The 19697-nt window shown below is 38.1% G+C and overlaps 5 protein-coding genes and 1 pseudogene across 5 annotated transcripts in view; 3 read left to right on the forward strand and 3 right to left on the reverse strand.

Moving 5' to 3' along the window:
• Positions 1-1192: 1192 nt before the first annotated feature.
• Positions 1193-2377, forward strand: LOC113681904 (cyclic GMP-AMP synthase-like receptor; annotated as a pseudogene).
• Positions 2378-2485: 108 nt separating this feature from the next.
• Positions 2486-4558, forward strand: LOC113681894 (cyclic GMP-AMP synthase-like receptor 1). The gene has a single exon (XM_027199025.2). The coding sequence runs from the start codon at positions 3059-3061 to the stop codon at positions 4238-4240; it is 1182 nt and encodes a 393-aa protein (XP_027054826.2). The 5' UTR covers positions 2486-3058; the 3' UTR covers positions 4241-4558.
• Positions 4559-5186: 628 nt separating this feature from the next.
• Positions 5187-7164, reverse strand: LOC113681850 (cyclic GMP-AMP synthase-like receptor). The gene has a single exon (XM_027198972.2). The coding sequence runs from the start codon at positions 7123-7125 to the stop codon at positions 5908-5910; it is 1218 nt and encodes a 405-aa protein (XP_027054773.2). The 5' UTR covers positions 7126-7164; the 3' UTR covers positions 5187-5907.
• A 906-nt stretch (positions 7165-8070) lies between these two features.
• Positions 8071-9733, reverse strand: LOC149049261 (uncharacterized). The gene is made up of 2 exons (XM_089201297.1): positions 9604-9733; positions 8071-9408 (listed from the first exon to the last, which is right to left on the reverse strand). Exon 2 carries the CDS (start codon positions 9288-9290, stop codon positions 8451-8453), a length of 840 nt encoding a protein of 279 aa, XP_089057423.1. The 5' UTR covers positions 9291-9408; positions 9604-9733; the 3' UTR covers positions 8071-8450.
• Positions 9734-9760: 27 nt separating this feature from the next.
• LOC113681881 (isovaleryl-CoA dehydrogenase, mitochondrial) lies at positions 9761-16876 on the reverse strand. The gene is made up of 12 exons (XM_027199009.2): positions 16692-16876; positions 15255-15344; positions 14826-14877; positions 13906-14075; positions 13381-13474; positions 12557-12693; positions 12242-12338; positions 12051-12144; positions 11309-11390; positions 10895-10999; positions 10540-10612; positions 9761-10217 (listed from the first exon to the last, which is right to left on the reverse strand). Exons 1-12 carry the CDS (start codon positions 16827-16829, stop codon positions 10084-10086), a joined length of 1266 nt encoding a protein of 421 aa, XP_027054810.2. The 5' UTR covers positions 16830-16876; the 3' UTR covers positions 9761-10083.
• Positions 16877-16927: 51 nt separating this feature from the next.
• Positions 16928-19697, forward strand: part of LOC113681847 (UBX domain-containing protein 8) — a 3544-nt gene continuing 774 nt past the window's right edge. Inside the window, exons 1-6 of the mRNA XM_089201296.1 lie at positions 16928-17170; positions 17542-17618; positions 17952-18068; positions 18462-18671; positions 19167-19199; positions 19299-19373. Coding sequence (XP_089057422.1) covers positions 16948-17170; positions 17542-17618; positions 17952-18068; positions 18462-18671; positions 19167-19199; positions 19299-19373 — 735 coding nt within the window. The 5' untranslated portion in view covers positions 16928-16947. The remainder of the gene's footprint in view (positions 17171-17541; positions 17619-17951; positions 18069-18461; positions 18672-19166; positions 19200-19298; positions 19374-19697) is intronic.

Raw genomic sequence — 19697 nt, forward strand, 5'->3', positions numbered from 1 at the left:
TCCGTGTCTGTTTACCGCACAAGCCATTGCAAGAAACTTTGCATTTACTGTCCTAGAAAGTGGAAGAAAACGCTTTGTCTTCGACGGAAAACTTGTGTGAAGACGATGTTTTGTTACTGGAAAACACCAGTAAACAACGAAATACAAACCGTTTTCTGGTCTATTAACCGCGCTCTTAACACTAAGGAAACAATCGTTTTCCTAGAGTTAACTGTAAAAGGAAAACTGCTGGATAATGGAACGAATACTCCAATTCGCTGACTCGAAAACAACGGAAAAACTTTGGATTTTCTTTTCGGAAAATGTCAGAAAATACGTGAATAATGCCGCGTTTTCAAATATTTACAACTTGTTTTCCGAACGGGTGAACACCATATTTTTTTTGCAGTGTTTTTTGTGTATAGTCAAGCCTATTGATGTAACCATCTCCTTACGTCCTGGAAGCGATCACTTCTTAAATACCCAACTTTTCCGTCTAGGATGTAAGAGGCTGTAGTTTGAACCTGTAGTTTGAACCCTCTCCTAAACAACCAGGGCACACTTTGATGGTGGCAGGTTTGTTTCTCCGGTAAGGTGCCATTCTGACCAAGTAACTAGCGAGATTCGATACAAGACTTAGCGTGAAGATGTTGCTTTTTGCGAGGGACCTCTGGTTTATCAGTTAGAGTTTTTGTTCTTGCTATTTGGTGTCTTAGGGGTGCATGCTTATGAGGAAATGATAGGACTCGCCTTAATTTTGCGTTCTTGCCGCGTTTAATTGATTCGGTCCCTCTTTTTTAATATTCTGGGTCCACTAGCACACTAACTGAGATTTCAACAAGGACAGGATGGCTTTCTACGCGTGCTTTTCTCTAGCGACATGACTATGTTCATGCGTAGGGTTATGAATATTATTACCGCGAAGCTGTGTTGCTAAACTATTTCGATTGGATTCCATGGTCAATGAAAATCTGCTCGATAGCTGGTTTCTAAAAAAAATTAATTGATTAATAAACTTAAATACCTAGCTATAGACAGATCTGTTGGCCATCAGCTCAACGTGATTTGACTGTATCGCCTGGGAGATTGTTGGAATGTTAGAATGCAAGTCGTTTCCAGTTTTCACTTGACCGTGGACGATCTGGGGCTAGTTACTTATACTTCCCAGAAAGCCAGAAGGTTTCAACGAAGGAGACGCCACTCCGACGTAGTAATGGCAACTCGTCGGTTACAGTCTACACGATTAAACAACGCATACTTGGAAAATTTATACAAAGAGGCAAAGTTCGATGGGAAACACGAAGAGGTAAAGGAAATCGAAGAAAGGATTACCAACTTGGTGGACGAAATCTCCACATATATCGGTCACAAAGATCCGCTCTTCAAGAATAAAGTTATTCCTACTGGTAGCTACTTTGAAAATCTCAAGGCTGAGGGCCCTGATGAATTCGACTTCATGATTTGCCTGGACGACTTGTCTAAACCGGGAGTTTGTATTATAAAAGACATTCCACTCCAACCGGTTCTCGATCCAGGATACGTCTATGTTCAAATCGATAGCGAAGAAGTTCGGCAGCGATGGCGGCGTTACAATTTACGACGAGGATGAAATCTGGACCCAGAAGCCCTCTTGAACAGGTTTAGAGACCTCATACAGGAAGCTGTAAGGAATATAAAGCGTCGATTAATTGAAAAAATTGATAAACGTGTTGAAGTAAATCTCAGAAAGATTCCTGTTACTATTAATTTGAGATGGAAAGGAACGAAATACCCTAACTATGAAATATCCTTTGACTTAACATTGTGTATCAAGAGGAGAGGATGGCCAAATGCGTCGGATATAGGAAGAAGAGTCCGTAAAGAACATCCAGGGTACGACTTTTTCAAGGAAGCTCGTCGCGCGGGTTATCATCTCGTCGCTTCACAGATTGGAGAGTCGGGAAGACCCAGGCCTTGCTGGCGTTTATCGTTTTCAGTTGCTGAGGGAATTGTTTTGGAGAAGATCTGTCAGAATCCAAGACTAATTCACACAAAGACGCTGAAGGTCCTAAAAGTTCTTCGAAAGAAATATGCGCACGCGTTATGCCTCTATGAGTTCGAAATTTTCGACAACGGCTCGTATGGCAAAAATTGGGCTTTTCAGTCGTATACACTGAAGACAATGTTCCTTCACGAATGGTGTGAATTTCCAGAAGATTCGTTTTGGGGTCGAGATCAGCTTCGCAGTCGAGTCAGAGGCATCCTAACTACGATTCATCGTAGTCTTAAAAATCGAGACATTCGCAGTTTCTGGGTTCCAGATCACAAACGTTTTAATTTTCTTGCCAGAAAACAGACCGCGACAGAATCTTGCGAAAAATTCCTTGCACTCCTTATCGAAGAACTGGCAATCACTTAGCCATAAAAGCCAACTTAATTGTTAACTGAATATTTCCTGTTTCTTTGTGGCTTTCTTTGCCAACGATGATAACCTTGTATTCAGTGAAGTCTGAATTGTTCAAGGAAGTCACAAGCATTCAAATAACATAGCTGATCTTTTGCCCTACATAGATTCAGAACCCATATATTGCCTTTTCGTAGCGATTTTATCATAAATGGATAAAGGTAATGTTAATTAATATTCAAGGAGGAGTGAGTTTTTGGCTTTCGCGAAGAAAAATACATGGCTCATGATCGTTTCCGTGGCAGAATCCCAACCAAGTAAGAACCAATCGCTCGGATATAAGCTCAGGACTGCCTTGACATCAGGAGCCGGGGATGGGCTCCTGCTTGACATTTAATAATTCCTTCTATTCAAACAAAGCGTTCCCGACAAGCGTCTTACGAAACTTCAAGGTTTTTTCCCCGCTAGTTTTGATTCCTGTTTACAACCTTGTAACCTGGCAACCAGTATAAGTGAAATCAAACTATTGACTCGACTTGCAGTCTATTTAATTGTTGTGCTCTGCGACGTAATTCACCTACACAAGAAAGTCCTGGGCTCCAGTTTCCACTTGGCCGTGGTGAGTCTGGGGTTGGTCAGCCGTACTTCCGCGAAAGCTGGAGTATTTCATTGAATACGTCTCGGCAACATAGAGTAATGGCCACTCACCAGCCGCAGTTGCAGCACTTTGACAACAAATACTTGCGAAGTTTCTATCAGGAGGCAGAATTCGATTGGAATCACAATGAGGTAAAGGAAATCGAAAGAAAAATTACCAGATTCGTGCAAAAAGTCTCCGATTACATCGGTGGCGAAGATCCGCTGTTTAAGAACACTGTAATTCCAAGCGGCAGCTATTTCGAAGGTCTCAAAGCAGTGGGCCCAGATGAATTTGACTTTATGATTTGTTTAACGGAATTGTCAGGACCAGGTGTTTGTGTTATAAAAGATATTGACCGAAAGGTTCCTGATCCAGGTTACGTAGATGTACAAATTGAAGACGAGGAGGTTAGCGAACGGTGGAAGCAGTACATTTCGAGACGTGGAAATCTAAAGTCAGATGTCCTCTTGAATAGATTCAAAGATCTCATTGAAAAAGCTGTAATGAAAAAGAAGCGTCATTTAAGAGGATATATTGATGAATATATCGTGGTTGAGCTTAGAAAGATACCTGTTACAGTCAAGTTAACCTGGAAAGGAAAAAAATATTCTAACTATGAGATATGCCTCGACCTCCCTTTATGCATTAAAGGTCCCAATTTATGGCCAGCAGCATCAGACGTACGAGAGAGACTTCGGGATGGAAGCCATCCCGGGTATCAAGTTTTTCGAAAAGCTGTTGGGGCTGGTTTTCATCTCGTTGCCTCAACGATTGGAGAGGCAGGGAAACACAGGCCTTGCTGGCGTTTATCGTTCTCCGTTGCCGAGGGCATTGTTTTGAAGCACATTTGTCGAAATCCAAGCTTAATTCACAAAACGGCACTCAAGGTTCTGAAAGTTTTACGAAAGAAGCACGAAGGCAGTCTGTGTCTCTACGAAGATCCAGATGATCCGGAAGTCTCATATAAAATACAGTGGGTCTTTCATTCGTATGTACTGAAGACGATGTTTCTTCACGAATGGTGTGAATTTCCAGATGATTTGCTCTGGGGCTCTGATCAGCTTGGAGAACGAGTTCAGGGTATTTTAAAAAGGATTCGAAGCAGTCTCAAAAACAAAGACATTCGCAGCTTTTGGGTTCCAGAGTATAAACTTTTCAATTTTCGTGTTAGAAAACGTACCCAAACAAACATCTGCATGAACAACCTAACATCGCTTATACAAAAATTCACGATCTAATTTTCAAAACAAGTTTTTTCAAATTTTCTTTTAAATGTATTTTCATGTCGAAAACGATTATTTTCCTAATTTCTTTGGCTTGCATTAGTTGCATTCACCGATGGCATTATATCTTCCTTCGATGTTTTGATCATTTTAAGGGTCGCAAACATTCACATAATTATCACACTTAACTAATGTCTTAATCCTACTTAGAAGCAGAACCATTCGGCACAAATTACCTAGTCAATAGGCCGTACAAAGCTCTGCAGAGTGTGATGCTTGATAAATGTATAGGATCTTGAATGAAGTTCAACTGTGTCTCAGTATTTTAGCTAATCATGTATGCAATATTATTTGTTGTGATACTGCGAGTATCGATGGTGATGGACTCCGATCGTTGCACGAATCCAAACCAGCTAGTTAGAATTGTGCGATTTTTTTTTGGGAGAAATTTGAGTTGCAGCGACAGAGTTTGCCAGACAGGTTACTGACATTCAAGTCAAATGAAGATTTCTGTGACTTCTTCCTGCGATTTATATGCCGAGCTTCGCTAATTGCTCCCGGCTATATAGCTCTCGCTCTATAACAGTCAGTTAAGTAATGGTACGGGAAGGTAACCTATTGGCAGGTTCTCTTCGAATTCCCCTGGTACAGCCTTGCGTGACTTAGCCCAATGTTGAGTTCCATCAATATGCACGAACACAACAAATACTCTATTGTTACACTGATGGCAACATCCAGACAGCTGAATGAAAAATACATGGCTCATGACCGCAGAATCCCGACCAAGTAAGAACCAAGCGCTCGGATACAAGCTCAGGACTTCCTTGCCATATAAAAATTCCCTTTATTCAAACAAAGCGTTCCCGACAAGGTGTCTTTCGAAACGTAAAGGTCTTTTCCCCGCTAGTTTTGATTCCTGTCTACAACCTTATAACCTTGAAATCAAACAATGCAAAATGACTCGACTTCCAGTCTATTTTAATTGTTGTGATCGGCGACGTAATTCACCCTTGCAATAAATTTCTGAGGTTTTTAGAGACTCACTTGGAAATCCCGACTTAAAACTATAAGCCTGGCGTTATAGTAAGATGAAATGTCTTAGACTAGGGCAGTCTTCGTCGAGCAAGTTTGACAACATCCAAACAGCTGAATGACAAAATCGTTATTATGACAACGCTATATTTTTCAAACTGTTTTTCATTCAAACAAAGCATTCGCGACACGGTGTCTTTCTCAGAAACTGAAAGGTTTTTCCTTAACTGTTGATGGTTTCGATTCCTGCGTACATTCTAATAAACTTAGCAACCGGAAAACCAACGAAAATGTCTGACTTGCGATCGATTTGTTATTTAGTACCCAGGCTTGCTGCACGTAAGCCACTGCTAACAAAAAAGTTTCTTTTATAGACCCACTTAAAAAATCAGGCACTAAGTTATTAACCTGGTGTTATAATAAAATCGAGTATCTTAAACTGGGTAATCTTGAGAATAATTATACTGATTATGTGCAGAGCAAATCATTAATATTACTTGAAAATCAAAACAAGAACAGGACCAATGCTTTTTCGAAGGAGATCTTTGGGGTTACATTTCCAATTATTTTTCGTCTCTTTCGATTATTTCCACTGCGAAATTTTGAAAAAATGCATAAAAATTTAATTGCTGTATTGGTTGCATGGGAAACTAGCTTTTTGAAACTGTGAGGGCTGCGAAATTCGTTATCAGTGAAGAAAGTTTGTCTTCGCATGCCTTCGTTCGGGTTGGTCGCCTTGCCCGAAAGTTAAATAGTTTGTACTCCGGCAACCAAAAGCTTCTAATATCCTTCTTTGAAAGACTTTTGAAAATTCTTTCTAGAATACTGTGGATTCGTCGAGCAAGTTTTTCTTGGGTCCAATGAGAATCTTCGGGGTACTCAAACCATTCGTGTAGAAACATTGTCTTCAAGATGTATGAATGGAAAGCCCAGGTGATTACATACGAACTTTCGGGTACTCCTAAATATTCTAGAACAACATCAGGATCACTGAAATCCGGTTCCACCTCGTAAAGACAGAGCTCAGACTCATTTTTCTTTCGCAGAACTTTTAAGATTTTGACCGCTGTCTTGTGTACGAGGAGTGGTGACATTTCGCTGAGGTGTTGTAGCAAAATACCCTCAGCTCTCGAAAACGATAAGCGCCAGCAAGGCCTGGGTTTTCCTGATTCTCCGATGCAAGACGCAATGAGATGATACCCGTCTTGAGTTGCATTTCGAATCATCTCGTAACTGGGATGAGATCTGTTATACCGTTTGTTCACATCGGAATCGTTCGGCCATCCTGCCATCCTGATGCATAGGACTAAATCCACCGATATTTCATAGTTCTGGTACTTAGTTCCATTCCAGACGAGTTTCAATGTTACAGGGATTTTTCTAAGCTCTACCTCAAAATTTTTCGATAGCTTCTCATGAAAATGCTCTCTTTTCTCCACAAGCGCATCGTTAACCAGAGCTTGAAACATTTCCAGCATAGGTTTAGGTTTTAGGTTCTCTTTCTTTGAGATGTATCTCTGCCATCGACGTCGCAAGTCCGAGTCTTTCACTTGAACATGAACATATCCTGGATCCCGAACTGATCGAAACGGAATCTCCTTCACCTCACATACGTCAGGTTGCGACAAATTCTCCAAGCAAATCATAAAATCAAACTCATTGGGTCCCTCAACTTTGAGGTCTTCATAAAAGCTTCCACTCTGCAGGACTGTATTATTGAAAAGTGACTCTTTCTCGCTGATTGTCTCCGCGATTTCCTTAACCAGGTGCCTTACGGCTGCTTCTATCTCATTCACTTCATCATGTTCTCTGTCAAATTCTGCCTCTGCGTACAAGCCACGTAACAGCTTGTTTCTTATTTGCGGCATGACTGTCCTTCTCTGAGAAAATCTACTTAAAAGCACTTCCGGAAATTCTCGGAAAAGAAGCAGGCGTGATGAGACTTCTGGTTTCCAGGGCCTCTCGGTTCAAGAAGCTCAAATGCTTTGCTGCAGCTTTTAGAGATCGACAAATAAGTAAACAATTTGGGTACCGAAGAGTTGGATATCAGGTCAAGTTGACGTTCCTTATTGGTGCTGAAAACAAGTTATAGAAATTAAAAGGGTTTTTTTTCCTGTTAAGTTACTAGTTAAGTCACTACATTTCAGCAAGGTTCATTTAGATATGGAGTTTTCATCCTGTTATTTTCAGCGGTATACAACGTGATGAAAAGAGCATCATTTGGTTCATTACTGGTATGTAAAAGGGGGAGCCTAATCGTATATGTGAGCAAATACGTTACTGTTTGAAAAATAATATGAAAAAATAGGGATAATTTTATTCAGAGCCTTAAAAAGTTTATCAAACACAACAAATTTGCCCTGGAGAACTTTTCGAACCAAAGGCAGCTACTTTTCGGCAAAATAATAGAAGTTCAAGTGAGCGTTTAATACTCCTCTTCGCCATATCGAGTATTCAGTTTTTACACTTTCCTAACCTTAGTAAGTTTACTTTACGTCGGAAGGACATAAACCAAACCCTCTCTTCTTTGACGACTGTCTATTTTTTTTTTCTTATTCATGATGAGATAAATAATGTGATGGTCGACATAACTACAATATGCATTTCGGTCGGAATTAAATATCAACATGACATGATCTACCTATAACATTTAATTAAGGCCGTATCACGAATTCATCATCATAATGCATGAAAAGCGATGATTTTCAGACATAGCAGGCTCGACCAACACTTTTGGAAAAGCTGATCCGTTTAAATTGTCACACTAAAGTCACACAACGCCACCATAACGAGTTAAATACCAAAGGCTCAAGCACTTTCATGACTATCGTTTATTTTTTCCAGAAACCTGTGGATAACTGAAATATTTCGGAAATGTCTTTTGCCTTCTACAAACAGGAAGCTGAAAAATTTTCAGAGAGATTTTAGACAATAATATTTGCCTTTTTCATCTTCATAAATAACCGAAGGTATTCTCACTCGTTTATGAGCCCCTCCCTGGGGGGTGCGTGTTCCCTTGATCCCTTAATCGTTTTGGATTTTATCCCTTGTTCCCCATTAATAAAACCCCTTGTTCCCAAAAATGTTTTCAACTCATGTTCCCTTGATCCCGAAAATTTTTGCGCTGTTCCCTTGATCCCCAAAAATGTTTATTATTGTTTCCCATATTCTTTTGCTTGTTGTACCCTTCTATTCATAGTAGAAAAAAATCACTTTCGAACCGCCTCTTTCTTCTCCTTGGAATCCGCTCATGCTGTACTTCATCGACTGCCGTTTCTGTCATCTCAACTGACTCAGCTGCCTCTGCAACAGTGAAGACTTCATTGGTATGGTGAAGCACATCAAGGAGAAGGATAAGATCACCTTCTTCAAGCTCTAAGGTATCTTCACGGTAGTTATAGCAGGTTAGGGCACAAACAACGTTTCTCACACCGACATATCTCTCTGCATCTTCCGTGAACAGCATTGAATTGAAAGGATCTTGAATAAACACTTTGGCTTTCACCCTCTTCATGCCAACACTCACATTCTCTTGCAGACAGGCCATTATGAACAATTGACGAGTATCACTGGAATTAGCTTTAACACAGACAATCTGGCGTAGTTTGTAAAAAGTCTCTGTTGTTTCCCTATGCGGCACTGGGACTGCTGCTGCTTCACTCAGCACTGTGAAATCTAGGGGCTGTACAGTCAGAGAGTCAGCTGTATACAAATTTATGGGCAGCTGAGTTCCTGGATTGTCCTTTGTTGTCATGTTTTGCACTGTTTTCTGGAGGACACTCTGACCAAACATTGCTCTCCAGTTCCTCATTTCACTCACCTGCTTTTCAGATAGTTTGTGTGCCTTTGGAGGGCATAACTTGGGTAAATCATTGTAATATGTGGTGGTGAAAACCTGTGGGTAATAGGACTTGGGAGCTGTGAAGTAAGCAAATGGTGTAAAACATTGCCTCTTCAATCGTTCTTTGATTGCCCTGCTGAATCTGTAATCGAATTCAAGCTGTAGGGACATGTCAAAGGCACCACTTCTCATTTCTGAAAATGTGTTTTCGACAACAAGCGTTGGAAGACTTTTGATACTAAATTTGGTGGTAAGGCTTGGATTAAAACGGTCCAGCAGGTCCTTGATGTCACGCAGAGACTTCAGGATCCTTCTTTCATCTTCCATGACAACAGATGAAACAGTTCCTTAAGGGCCTTGTGCTAAGTTTGTCATTCATTGCATAGCTATGTTCATTGGAGAAATTAAAAAATCAGGTACGCCTTTGCCGTGCTAGTTCTTTGAGTCTCTTGTGATTGGCTTTTGTACCATCTTCCGTTACAATGCTCCGTTGAATCGCAGGAACAGGTGCTCACTTTAAGCTCACCCCTTTACATCTTTCTATCTTTGAAATTTAGGCCGCTCTATTGGGCTGGCCAGAATATTGTCAGGTAGTCGTGTAGCGAGCTTTGGATATCGTGGTATGTAACCCCCCCAAGGTATAAAGAATAAGAAACTCCAGATGTTTTTCCTATTTGTAATAGAACACTAGTGTTGAATCCTCTGTTAAAAATTCACGACCAAGCCTATGACACCAGTACTCTACATGCCAAAGACTAAGAATTAATCTTGAAAAAGATACTTAAATACTTTTAAAAGGACTCAGTTCAATTCCACCAAAAAACAAAAATATATATAATTTTAAATACGATTAGGCTATTCACGTTTTCTCGAAGGTTATGTGCTCATCACTCCTTCTTCTACGCGTTGTTCTTTCATAAATTAGAGATAATCCCGGCGCAGGTTTTTTGAGAGCAGATCTGTAATATATTATAGTTGAGAGAAATTAAAGGAACTGTGAGTTGATTTTCTCTCCTATTAGCCATCTTCTAATTTCACTTGTGCCGGCGCCAATCTCGTACAACTTCGCGTCTCGTAGAAATCGTCCCGTTGGGTAGTCGTTTATGTAGCCATTTCCACCTGCATGGGAAAAGCGTAACAACATGGAATAATAAACCGAAAATCGTCAAAGAAACAAGACACGTTCTCTGTTCAGTTAAGACCAAGGCAACTTCTGGTCCTCAAGAACTCATTGCATCGGTAGCTCTTGTCATGAAGCTGCTAGCCAGCGTGGTGTGTTGCATAATTTTTAAATGCTAGATCTGTGCTCTGTGTACTTGCGTTTAAATAGAGACTTCCGCCACAGGTTACCCGAAAGAAAAAAAAAAAAAAGGAAAGGTAGCAAACTAATTATTCAATTTAACCGGAGAGGCGAGAGAGAGATAGAGAGAAAAAGACTTACCCAGAATTTGAATGGCGTCCAATGCAACTTGAGTTGCATTTTCAGCAGCATAAAGAATCACACCGGCACAGTCCTGGAAACAAGAAAGGTACATAGTTTAGATACAAGGATTATGTGGTGTGTTTTTCTATCTTTCTGAACTACATGTAATATTTGGAGGCCTCCACCAACTTCACACGGGTTGTTTTGCAAGGTGTCAAAACAAGGCAATAACTAATTTGTACCGTACATTTGAAAACCTTGAACGACATTTAGTTCTCATTCTGTACTTATACGTATGTTGTGTCTGCATAAAAATGCTACTGAACACTCATGAAACACGAGATCTACCTCTTGAATATAGTTGTACATGTACCTTGGAGTTAACATGCCCAGTATCGCACGCACGAGCTACTGAATAAACATAGGTGCGACATGCGCTCAGGCGCGTGTACATGTCTGCCATCTTGGCTTGAATTAACTGAAAAGAAAAAAAATGTGTAAAGGACAACATGGATGAATCTGTAAACCACTCTGCCACCGTTTCAAAGCTGTACTCGTAGAAGAAACACTGGGTTTCCTGAAGGCTTTTGTCACGGATATCGTGCGTGCCACAAAACCTTTCATAATAGTAAAGTTATGCAAGTCCATTAAGATAAAAGATAGTCGCCTATGGCACTCACGCTCTGCTAAAGCACAAGGAGGCAGTGGTGTCATCGATTAAAAGCATGCAGTTGGAGAGATTAATATCTGTGCATTATAAGACCATATTCTTGACATTCAGCCTTACCTGATGTTCACCTATTTTCTTTCCAAAACTCTCTCGTAGATGAGCATAAGGGAATGCAACGTCCAGACATGCCTGCATCACCCTAGGGGTCCGAAAATATATGGCTTAAACTTGATACACCTTAGCAGTACAACAGTTGATACAGAGGGTGATTGCAGACCGACACACAGGGTCTCGCTTCACTCATGTCAGGTGACAACAGTGGCACTGTTGTCTATTGCAATATATGCTTATCATTTTTTATTCAAAATTTAAGAATTACCCTTTAACTTTTCAGATGCTAAATGTCAATGTTTTCGAGGCAATCTTTGGTTCTGGTCAGGGCTGTTTAGTGTCACACTGACACTCAAATTAAGGTTTTCACTTATAATTCTTTCGTTTACCTCTCAGCTGATGGAAAATATTTTGAACACAAGTCAAAATGTTATAATAACTGTAATACTCTATTTTTTGCAGTAATCATTCATTATTCTTTCCCTATATCATACACACATAACAATGGCTTCTACTGACCTATGTAAAAAATCATGCTCAGTTTGAGAAGACAATGTTCCAAATGCTGAAAATAGTTGCCAACTAATAGAGGTTGATACATGGTTACCATGAAAGCCTGTTTCTGGCGATATTTTCTTTCTTCACGTTAAAATAGTTTTCACCAGCTACCCTGTTTTCAAACATGGTGGAAACTTGCCATTTGAAGAATAACACCAGTTTATACAGAACTGTAGTTTTAAAAACCTACCCTACAGGTCCAGCTGCCAGCACAAGTCTCTCCAAATCCAAACCACTCATTAGAACATAAACACCTTTTCCTTCACCTCCCATTACATTTGCAGCTTAAAATTAACATAATAGCACATAATGTTAATAAAATTATATTCAACTTATGACATGCACCATGGGAGAAAATTTTCACAAATTATAATATGCTACCTGGAACTTTACAATCCTCGAATACCAATTCACAAGTGTTGGATCCTCGCATTCCGAGTTTGTCCAGCTTAGGACTTGTTGTAAAACCTTCCATACCCTAGAAGTGTGTAAACATGGAGAGAGAGAGTCAGAGTAGTCAGCTGGATCATGTTTTCTCCAAGAAAAAAAAGTTTTTTTTTGCTTTTGCAAATGAATGTCATTAAACTTTTCCATGAAAAATATTGTCATGCAATTTTAATGTCATTGAAGGAAGCTCAATAACAGTCAATTCTTAATTGGTTCAGCAATTAATCAATGAAAAATTTTCAAGAGTACCTTTTCAATTAAAAAGCAAGTTATTCCATGTTGTGGCTTAGGATTACTGGGATCAGTTTTGGCATAAACTACCAGGACTTCAGCATCAGGTCCATTAGTAATCCACATCTTAGTTCCATTTAGAACATAATAATCCCCTAAATTAAAGATCTATCAGTAAATTGTTTTCTTATAGTGTTTCATTTTTCACATAACAATATTACAAACATTGGTGCGAGTTGAGCTTTCCTGAGTTCCAATAACATAGAACTCTGATGAAATGCAATGAATTCATCTGTAACCACAAAATACGCAGCATACTCAAAAATATCCTTCAGTCCAGTCTCAACTTGAAGGAAACAGTAAGGGTTGCACCCGTTCTATTACGAGTATATATAGCATACTATCTACTTAAAAGGATACAAAAAATTTTCATTTAAATCTTTTGTTTTTTAATCAAAACATTATTTCCTAGTCTGATCAGCTCCAACTACAATGGGTGGTTATTTAAGTTTAAATTACATGTAAGTTTTATATTTATTTCTTTTTGAGAAATGCTTTTAACTGCGTACAAGTTCCTCTATAACTGACTGCATCATCAACCCACAATATATAATTGTTACAAAGTTTCAGATCCAATAAAAATTTGATTTGTGGCCTGCAGTTAATCTTCAACGAGACACCTATTTTGCACACAGTTCTCACAGGTAATGGGAATGAGCACATTAGATCAAGATGTCTTATTGCAGGAGACATTAAGGCTTTCCATAAAAATATGGCTACATGCATATGTACTGCTAATAACACACACAAACAAAAGCACACAAACAAAAAACAATTATAACCTTTCTTGTCTGCTTTAATTTTCATGGCCACAACATCAGATCCTGCTGTTGTCTCACTCATGGCTAAGGCACCTATGTGTTCACCACTCAACAACTGAGAGACATTGGAAATTATAATAATAATGAAATAGGCAAATAAATAAAATGAGTAGAAACTTAGTAAAATGAATTGATGATGATGATGATTTGAAATAAGATTCCTGAATTTTTGTGACAAAACTTTTCAATTGTTGACTAAAAATTAATACTTTCATGTTGGGTTGAAATATTTTCCATGAACATTTAAGAGTAACTTTTAGGTAAATAGAGATTATTGCATGTTAAAAGCATGACCTTATTCTAATTCATGATTTTTATGACGAGAAATTATTCTTAAAAGACCAAGTGGGATTTGTTGAAATTAGCTCTAACATGTATAACTAGTTCATGAAGTGCATCTTAATTAACCCTTAATTATTTAAGCATTCTTCCAATTTACAAGATGTTTAATACATAAATTAACCATCTCTTTCATTCACAACAAACCTTAGGCAAGTATTTTTCTTTTTGAGTATCACTACCATTTCTGTAAATTTGATTGACGCACAGATTAGAGTGTGCTCCATAACTGAGAGCAATTGCTGCAGAGTATCTGCTCATCTCTTCCATAATAATGCAGTGGTCCAAATATCCAAGGCCAGATCCACCAAGGTGTTCTGAGATAAAATTACACAAATAAAATGACTTATCATAAATAAAACCTTGAACACAAAAGGGGAAGCCTTAACTTTTGCTGAATGCAAGAGCTCACTCATACAGTATCAATAAAATTACGAGGAAATGTATGATAATGTTATACTAATAACTACAAAAAAAAATTGCTGCCTTCCTGAAAGGAAATAGACAACTCTTTTTGGTGGCAATAACAGGAAGTGTCAGGTTGACAATTCCCATGGGGGAAACTAATGTAACGGCCTTAATAAACAGCTAGCACACTCATGGATTCACACTTGAGATGTCTAGCTTCAAGACCTGGGGGTCTCATTGTGTTCTTGGACAAGACACTTACAGTTCAACTCTCACAGTGCCTATCTCAATAGTACTATAATAGGTACTGCTGAACTGTTTGGGGTAGCCTGACAAAACGCTGTGCTGCAATTCATGAAAACTGGAATAGGCTCTGGTCAGGTGAGTTGTTAACCTTGATTACTAACTTGACCTTTCTTAAGAGTGAATGTAAACCTGGTAAATCATAATTTTGAAATGTCAGGAGGGTTGTTTTGTCCAACACATTGGAGTAATTTGCACAGAATTTGCTGCTCTTCAAAAGGGTCAAATATATAGATTGCTTTAAAGGTCAGTTGATAAAACTCAACAGAGAGCTATTTCAAGTGGCAAAGGTGTCTTGGCATGATCAACTTCTTTATTATAACTACTACATAACAGGCAAATTAGGAGTTACAAACCTGGGACTGTTATTCCTAAAAGTCCTAAGTGGCCAAGATTTTTCCAGAAATCCTGGAAATTGAAAAATAAATAATTGTATTGAACATTTACAGTGCTGAAGTACTCATTACTCATTTTAAGTACAGTAACTTCTATTTCCATAGTTATAGGTATAATGTATGAAAACCTTTGACACTTAAAAATAATTAAAGATGGAATGGAGGTTTCCCTTTTAAGGTAATCTGCAGTAGCTATGATTATCTTTTCAAAATTTACTGTAGCAATTCATTTGCCTCATCAACTTGATTAACCAACTAAAAGAAAAGTTCCATCCTTCATATAAACACTCGTCTTGGGGTGCCACTTTTAGAAAGAATTAACTGTATAGACAAAATACAAATCATAAAATCACATAGATAAGTAGATGGTCTTCTCACTGGCAAACTTACCCTTAACTGTAAAAAGTTATTTTCTTTATCAATTTGATCAGCATATGGGGCTAATTCCTTGTGACAGAAGTTGCTGACTGTCTCTCTTAACTGTTGGAAAGAATATAACAGTTTCATATAGCTTATATTTCCATGATTATATAAGAAACTTGTTTACAGGCTGCATGAATTTCAGCTACATGTAAAAAACCAAGGACTCTGGCTGTCGTAAAATTTCTATTCCTTTTTGGAGTGAGGGAACAACCTCTCACTTCTTTTCTCTGAGTAATATGATCCACTCTGTAATTAACATATAGATTCCATGTTGCTGCATTTCTGTTCCACAGTAGATCACAAATGATGTTAAAATGTGATAAGAACAAAAAAGGGGCACACATGATGTGGCCAAGTACACATATGTCACTGATGGGTAAAATTTCCGCACAGCGCCATACTATTGTCAAACAAATCTATTTTCCCAGTGGCAGTGTATTGTTTTTGTCATTGTTTTCTCTATCCAAGAACTGAATGCATAATGTAGTATGGGGCTGTGAGGAAATTTTACCCACTGATGTTCTTACCACATTTTGACATCTTCTGTGACCTATTACTGTACAGACCTGCAGCAATATGGAATTTATTTGTTTTAACTGATGTAAACACAAAGTGTGTTGCCTGAAATCAAGAGTCATGTTGACTGAAAAGACAAATAATTTAAAGATTAGACTTAAAGACTGTAAATAGGTAATAAAGTTGAGAAACCTTTCTCACTAAAGTACTGTTCGTTTATAACAACACCATGAAGATGTTGATCAGAATTAACAGGTGTTCAAATAACGAGTCTAAAAACATTGTTCATTTCTAAAACAAAATGAAGCATTGTTCGAGAAAATATCAAATTCATACTCCAATGTGGTAGAATTGTTTTCGTTGCCTCAGTGAACGTTTTACTACGTGTATGTCCTGAGAAACTTCTGCCCACGCTGATCAAAGATCATAAAGCTATTTGATATTGGCATTTAACACAATAAGTTAGATTGTGTTTTTTGTCCTTTTTCGGCTGTCTCCCTTTAATGGTGCAGGATATCACCTAACTACCATTTTTAAATTGTTTGCTTTTCTGGAATTTAACCGATTTAGGGTAGGAAGCTTTGTGAGTGACCAAAACGACCAGAGGGAACGAATATATTTTCTGCATACACATGTACCTCAAAATTTTTTCTTGAGCAATTGCCAGAAACGAGAAGGTTGGCGAATTTGTTTTATCCACCGAAAAACAGAAAAACATAAGATCGTAAGAGATTTTTCAACCTTGAGGAAATCAGGCTTGAGAGCAGAGGCTGGAGGTGTGTCGGAGGTGTGTCAAGTATTGCGTAAGATCGAACGACTTTACACGCAAGAAAAGACGTGGTTACCAACGAACGGTGTTTTGATGGCAACAAATGTTTTAAAACGCACCTGTTTTTGCTCAGATGTGATCCCTGATACATTATCGTCTACATCCACCGAAAAATTTCGAATTCCTAAACATTTAGAGGCTTGAAAAAGTGAATTTTTCAACAAACTTTTCCTCAACACTCTGCTTAGAGTCGCCATGTTGAGATAATGACATTAAACACGGAAACGAGACTCTCTCCACCGGTCTCCTAAGAGGTGAGCTTGAGTGAGCTTGGAAACTTGTCTTCTCTCCAGGCTCCTTTAATTTGTCAACAATATGGCGTTCGACAAAACATGGATAGTCCTAATCGCTGGTTGTGGTGTCTTAGGACTGGCTGTGTGGGGTGGACTTAACGCAATTACTCTAAAAATGATTCTCTTATGGATGTTCATCGGCTTTGGGTTCCTGACCTTCCTAATGCATTTGTTTGGCTCGCCGATTAGTATTTTGTTGGGAAAATTTTTCCATAATTCTCCCGACGAACAACAGACCAGTCAAGGTATCCTACGTGTACAAACGTGAATATCTGTTTATGTGATCAACTGTCTCAAGATCAGTTTGCCAACAAAGCGTGCTCATGGTCAAGTTTCATTGTATCCTAGATGGGATTGGATGTATCCCAACAAAATATCCGTAATTTTTTTCGTGGCATGGCTGATGCTACATATGACTATTTTTGTTGCTCATTTGCCAGGTGTTGAAATCGTAATTAATGCGATTTAAGCACCCGTTAAGCTGTTTATTTTAAACTTACTGAATCACTTGCAACAGTTAGTGTAATTCCTTTAAAACACGGTTGATATCCTCAATAATACTAAAATTATGAGTAGATTTCCATAGAATTATTTGCGCATGTTTTGTCTTTATTAGTAAAATATTCTGAAACGGAACTGAAAGAAAGAAGGCAAAGAGCGTTGGAAATGAAACAATTCCTGCAAGATAATAAGGTAAATTAATATGAACATAACAAATGGCGTGGTGGCAGAGATGAAAATAAAAAATATAGTGGGAGGAAACATTGACAACAATAATTTCTCGAAAGCAAACTCTATCATACTACAGTGGAACATTCCCCATCAACCACTGAGCTGAATCAAACTTGAACATATTAAACAAAGCTTGTTAGAATGAAACTTCAATAGGTAGCAATTTATAGTTTAGTTTCACTAAAATTGTGTTAAATTGCTGCATTCTAGTGTCCATTGGATTAATATTGTGTTCTTTTCTACATTTACACTTGCATCCACAAAGCTAATTGAGAGACATTTGAATTTCTCTAGGTTGACGTCTATAGAGAGAACATTTTAGATCCAAGAGAAGAGATTCTTAAAGCAAAAAGAGAGGCAGAGTTCTACAAGTTTGACAGCAGGTGGAGAAGAAAGGGTCAAAGATTAGGGGTAAGATTTGCCAGTTGAGTTTTATGTGCATTACAGCTGTATGTTAAAAGGTTTTTTAAACTCCATATGTTTTGAGTGTATTTTTGAATACACAAAGTAGAATTATAATAAAAAGAATAGAGGTTTATATTAAAAGTATTCAAACAAGTTCAAATATGAATTTTCAGCATGAGTCTTAAACTCTTAAAGGCTTGGTTTACCAGAGTGGATGTAATAAAAAGTGCATGGCCTGAGTGACTCTTAACAAAATTTCTATGTATGATTAAGTCTGTGGTTTAAGCTAAGTTGCTTTTGTTGTTATTATCTTTAAAAAGTGTTGAATTGTTGAGGTTAATCCCCTTAAAGACTACAGTGACAGTAATTTTTTCCCAAAATTGCTTTTTGCTTGATCAGAAGGGACATGTTGAAGAACAAGCTGAAGAAGACTTTTTATCCCAAGAGTTTTTGCTGCATGAAGATCCCAGCTCAGAAGAAGGAACAAACACAGAAGAGATTCCACATAATGATGGTACTTCAAACTTCACTGACAATGGGTGCATGTCTAGAAAAGAACAGACTGAGACAGATTCTGTGCGTCAAAGGAGAAACAGACAGAGTTGTGAGGTAATTATGTTTATGCTGTTCTTAACGTACCACATGAAGAAGTGTAACATTAACCCTTTACATCCTAACATCACTATACGCATTCTCCATATTCTTCCCTATAAATTTCCCAAGGTACTGACAAGGGGAATTTGTTTTAGAATCAAGGGCCTCTTTGGTTGGGGATCATTTCCTTTAGTCTTGTAACCTTATTGAGTTATTCAGGGAAATTTAGAGAACAAAGTTTTTGTCTTATTATAAAAATGTACCTGCAGTTTATACTGTAATTACAACTGCATGACTTCATCTAATTTAGGACATTGTTACACCAGACTCTGTGTATTTTTTGACACACATTTGGTTCGTTTGTTTAATTGTATTCAAATTTTTTGTGATATTTGTATAGTTCATGGATATCAGGTGTAGGTTACATTTTCCCTTATTTTCATTTGCAACATAGGTGCACATGTGTTAACCTAAAAAAAATTACAGATGATTTATTTTACTTTATTACAGTTGCCTGAAGAGCCATATCCTAAGGAGAATGGGGTAACAGCATGAGCTTGTTGTTCTTAGAAGTTTTAACCAAAATATCTTCATTAACAAAAATGAAAGGCTTATAAGCAATGTTTACTTTTATTTTATCAGGTAATAACTGTTGCCCTTCGTTGTCCTGATGGAACTGTTAAGAAGAGGAGATTTGCAGTGCAGTCCCAAATTAAGGTAACAATTACTTGACGCCCTCTTCGATTTTGGTTTGTTACGTTAAATTTAGTATACCTGTCAAGTCAGACGCATTATGCATGTTCCTCACGTCCGTATTTATCGAAAACGTCGATCACAGATTTACAGGACATTTTTCATCAGACACTGCTATTTTTATGAACCTTTGGTATTCACCAGAATGTCCACAGGGATCTTTTTCCAGATTCTTCTTGGAAATTCGGATGTTATGAATAAATCATAATATGATGTTATGGATGTTATGAATAAATCACACACGTTTGAGTCGATCGACCACTGCCTGTGTGCAGGTTAAAAACGCTT

Source organism: Pocillopora damicornis, chromosome 3 (genome assembly GCF_964200805.1).
Source record: "Pocillopora damicornis chromosome 3, jaPocDami1.2, whole genome shotgun sequence".
Classification (NCBI taxonomy): domain Eukaryota; kingdom Metazoa; phylum Cnidaria; class Anthozoa; order Scleractinia; family Pocilloporidae; genus Pocillopora; species Pocillopora damicornis.

Coding starts and splice junctions, on each gene's coding strand:
- LOC113681894 (XM_027199025.2), top strand. CDS start 3,059: ATGGCCACTCACCAGCCGCAGTTGCAGCACTTTGACAACAAATACTTG.
- LOC113681850 (XM_027198972.2), bottom strand. CDS start 7,125: ATGCCGCAAATAAGAAACAAGCTGTTACGTGGCTTGTACGCAGAGGCA.
- LOC149049261 (XM_089201297.1), bottom strand. CDS start 9,290: ATGAGAAGTGGTGCCTTTGACATGTCCCTACAGCTTGAATTCGATTAC.
- LOC113681881 (XM_027199009.2), bottom strand. CDS start 16,829: ATGGCGACTCTAAGCAGAGTGTTGAGGAAAAGTTTGTTGAAAAATTCA. Junction 13,475..13,905: donor AAGAAAAATACTTGCCTAAG/GTTTGTTGTGAA, acceptor AATGTCTCTCAG/TTGTTGAGTGGTGAACACAT. Junction 12,145..12,241: donor CGAGGATTGTAAAGTTCCAG/GTAGCATATTAT, acceptor GTTAATTTTAAG/CTGCAAATGTAATGGGAGGT.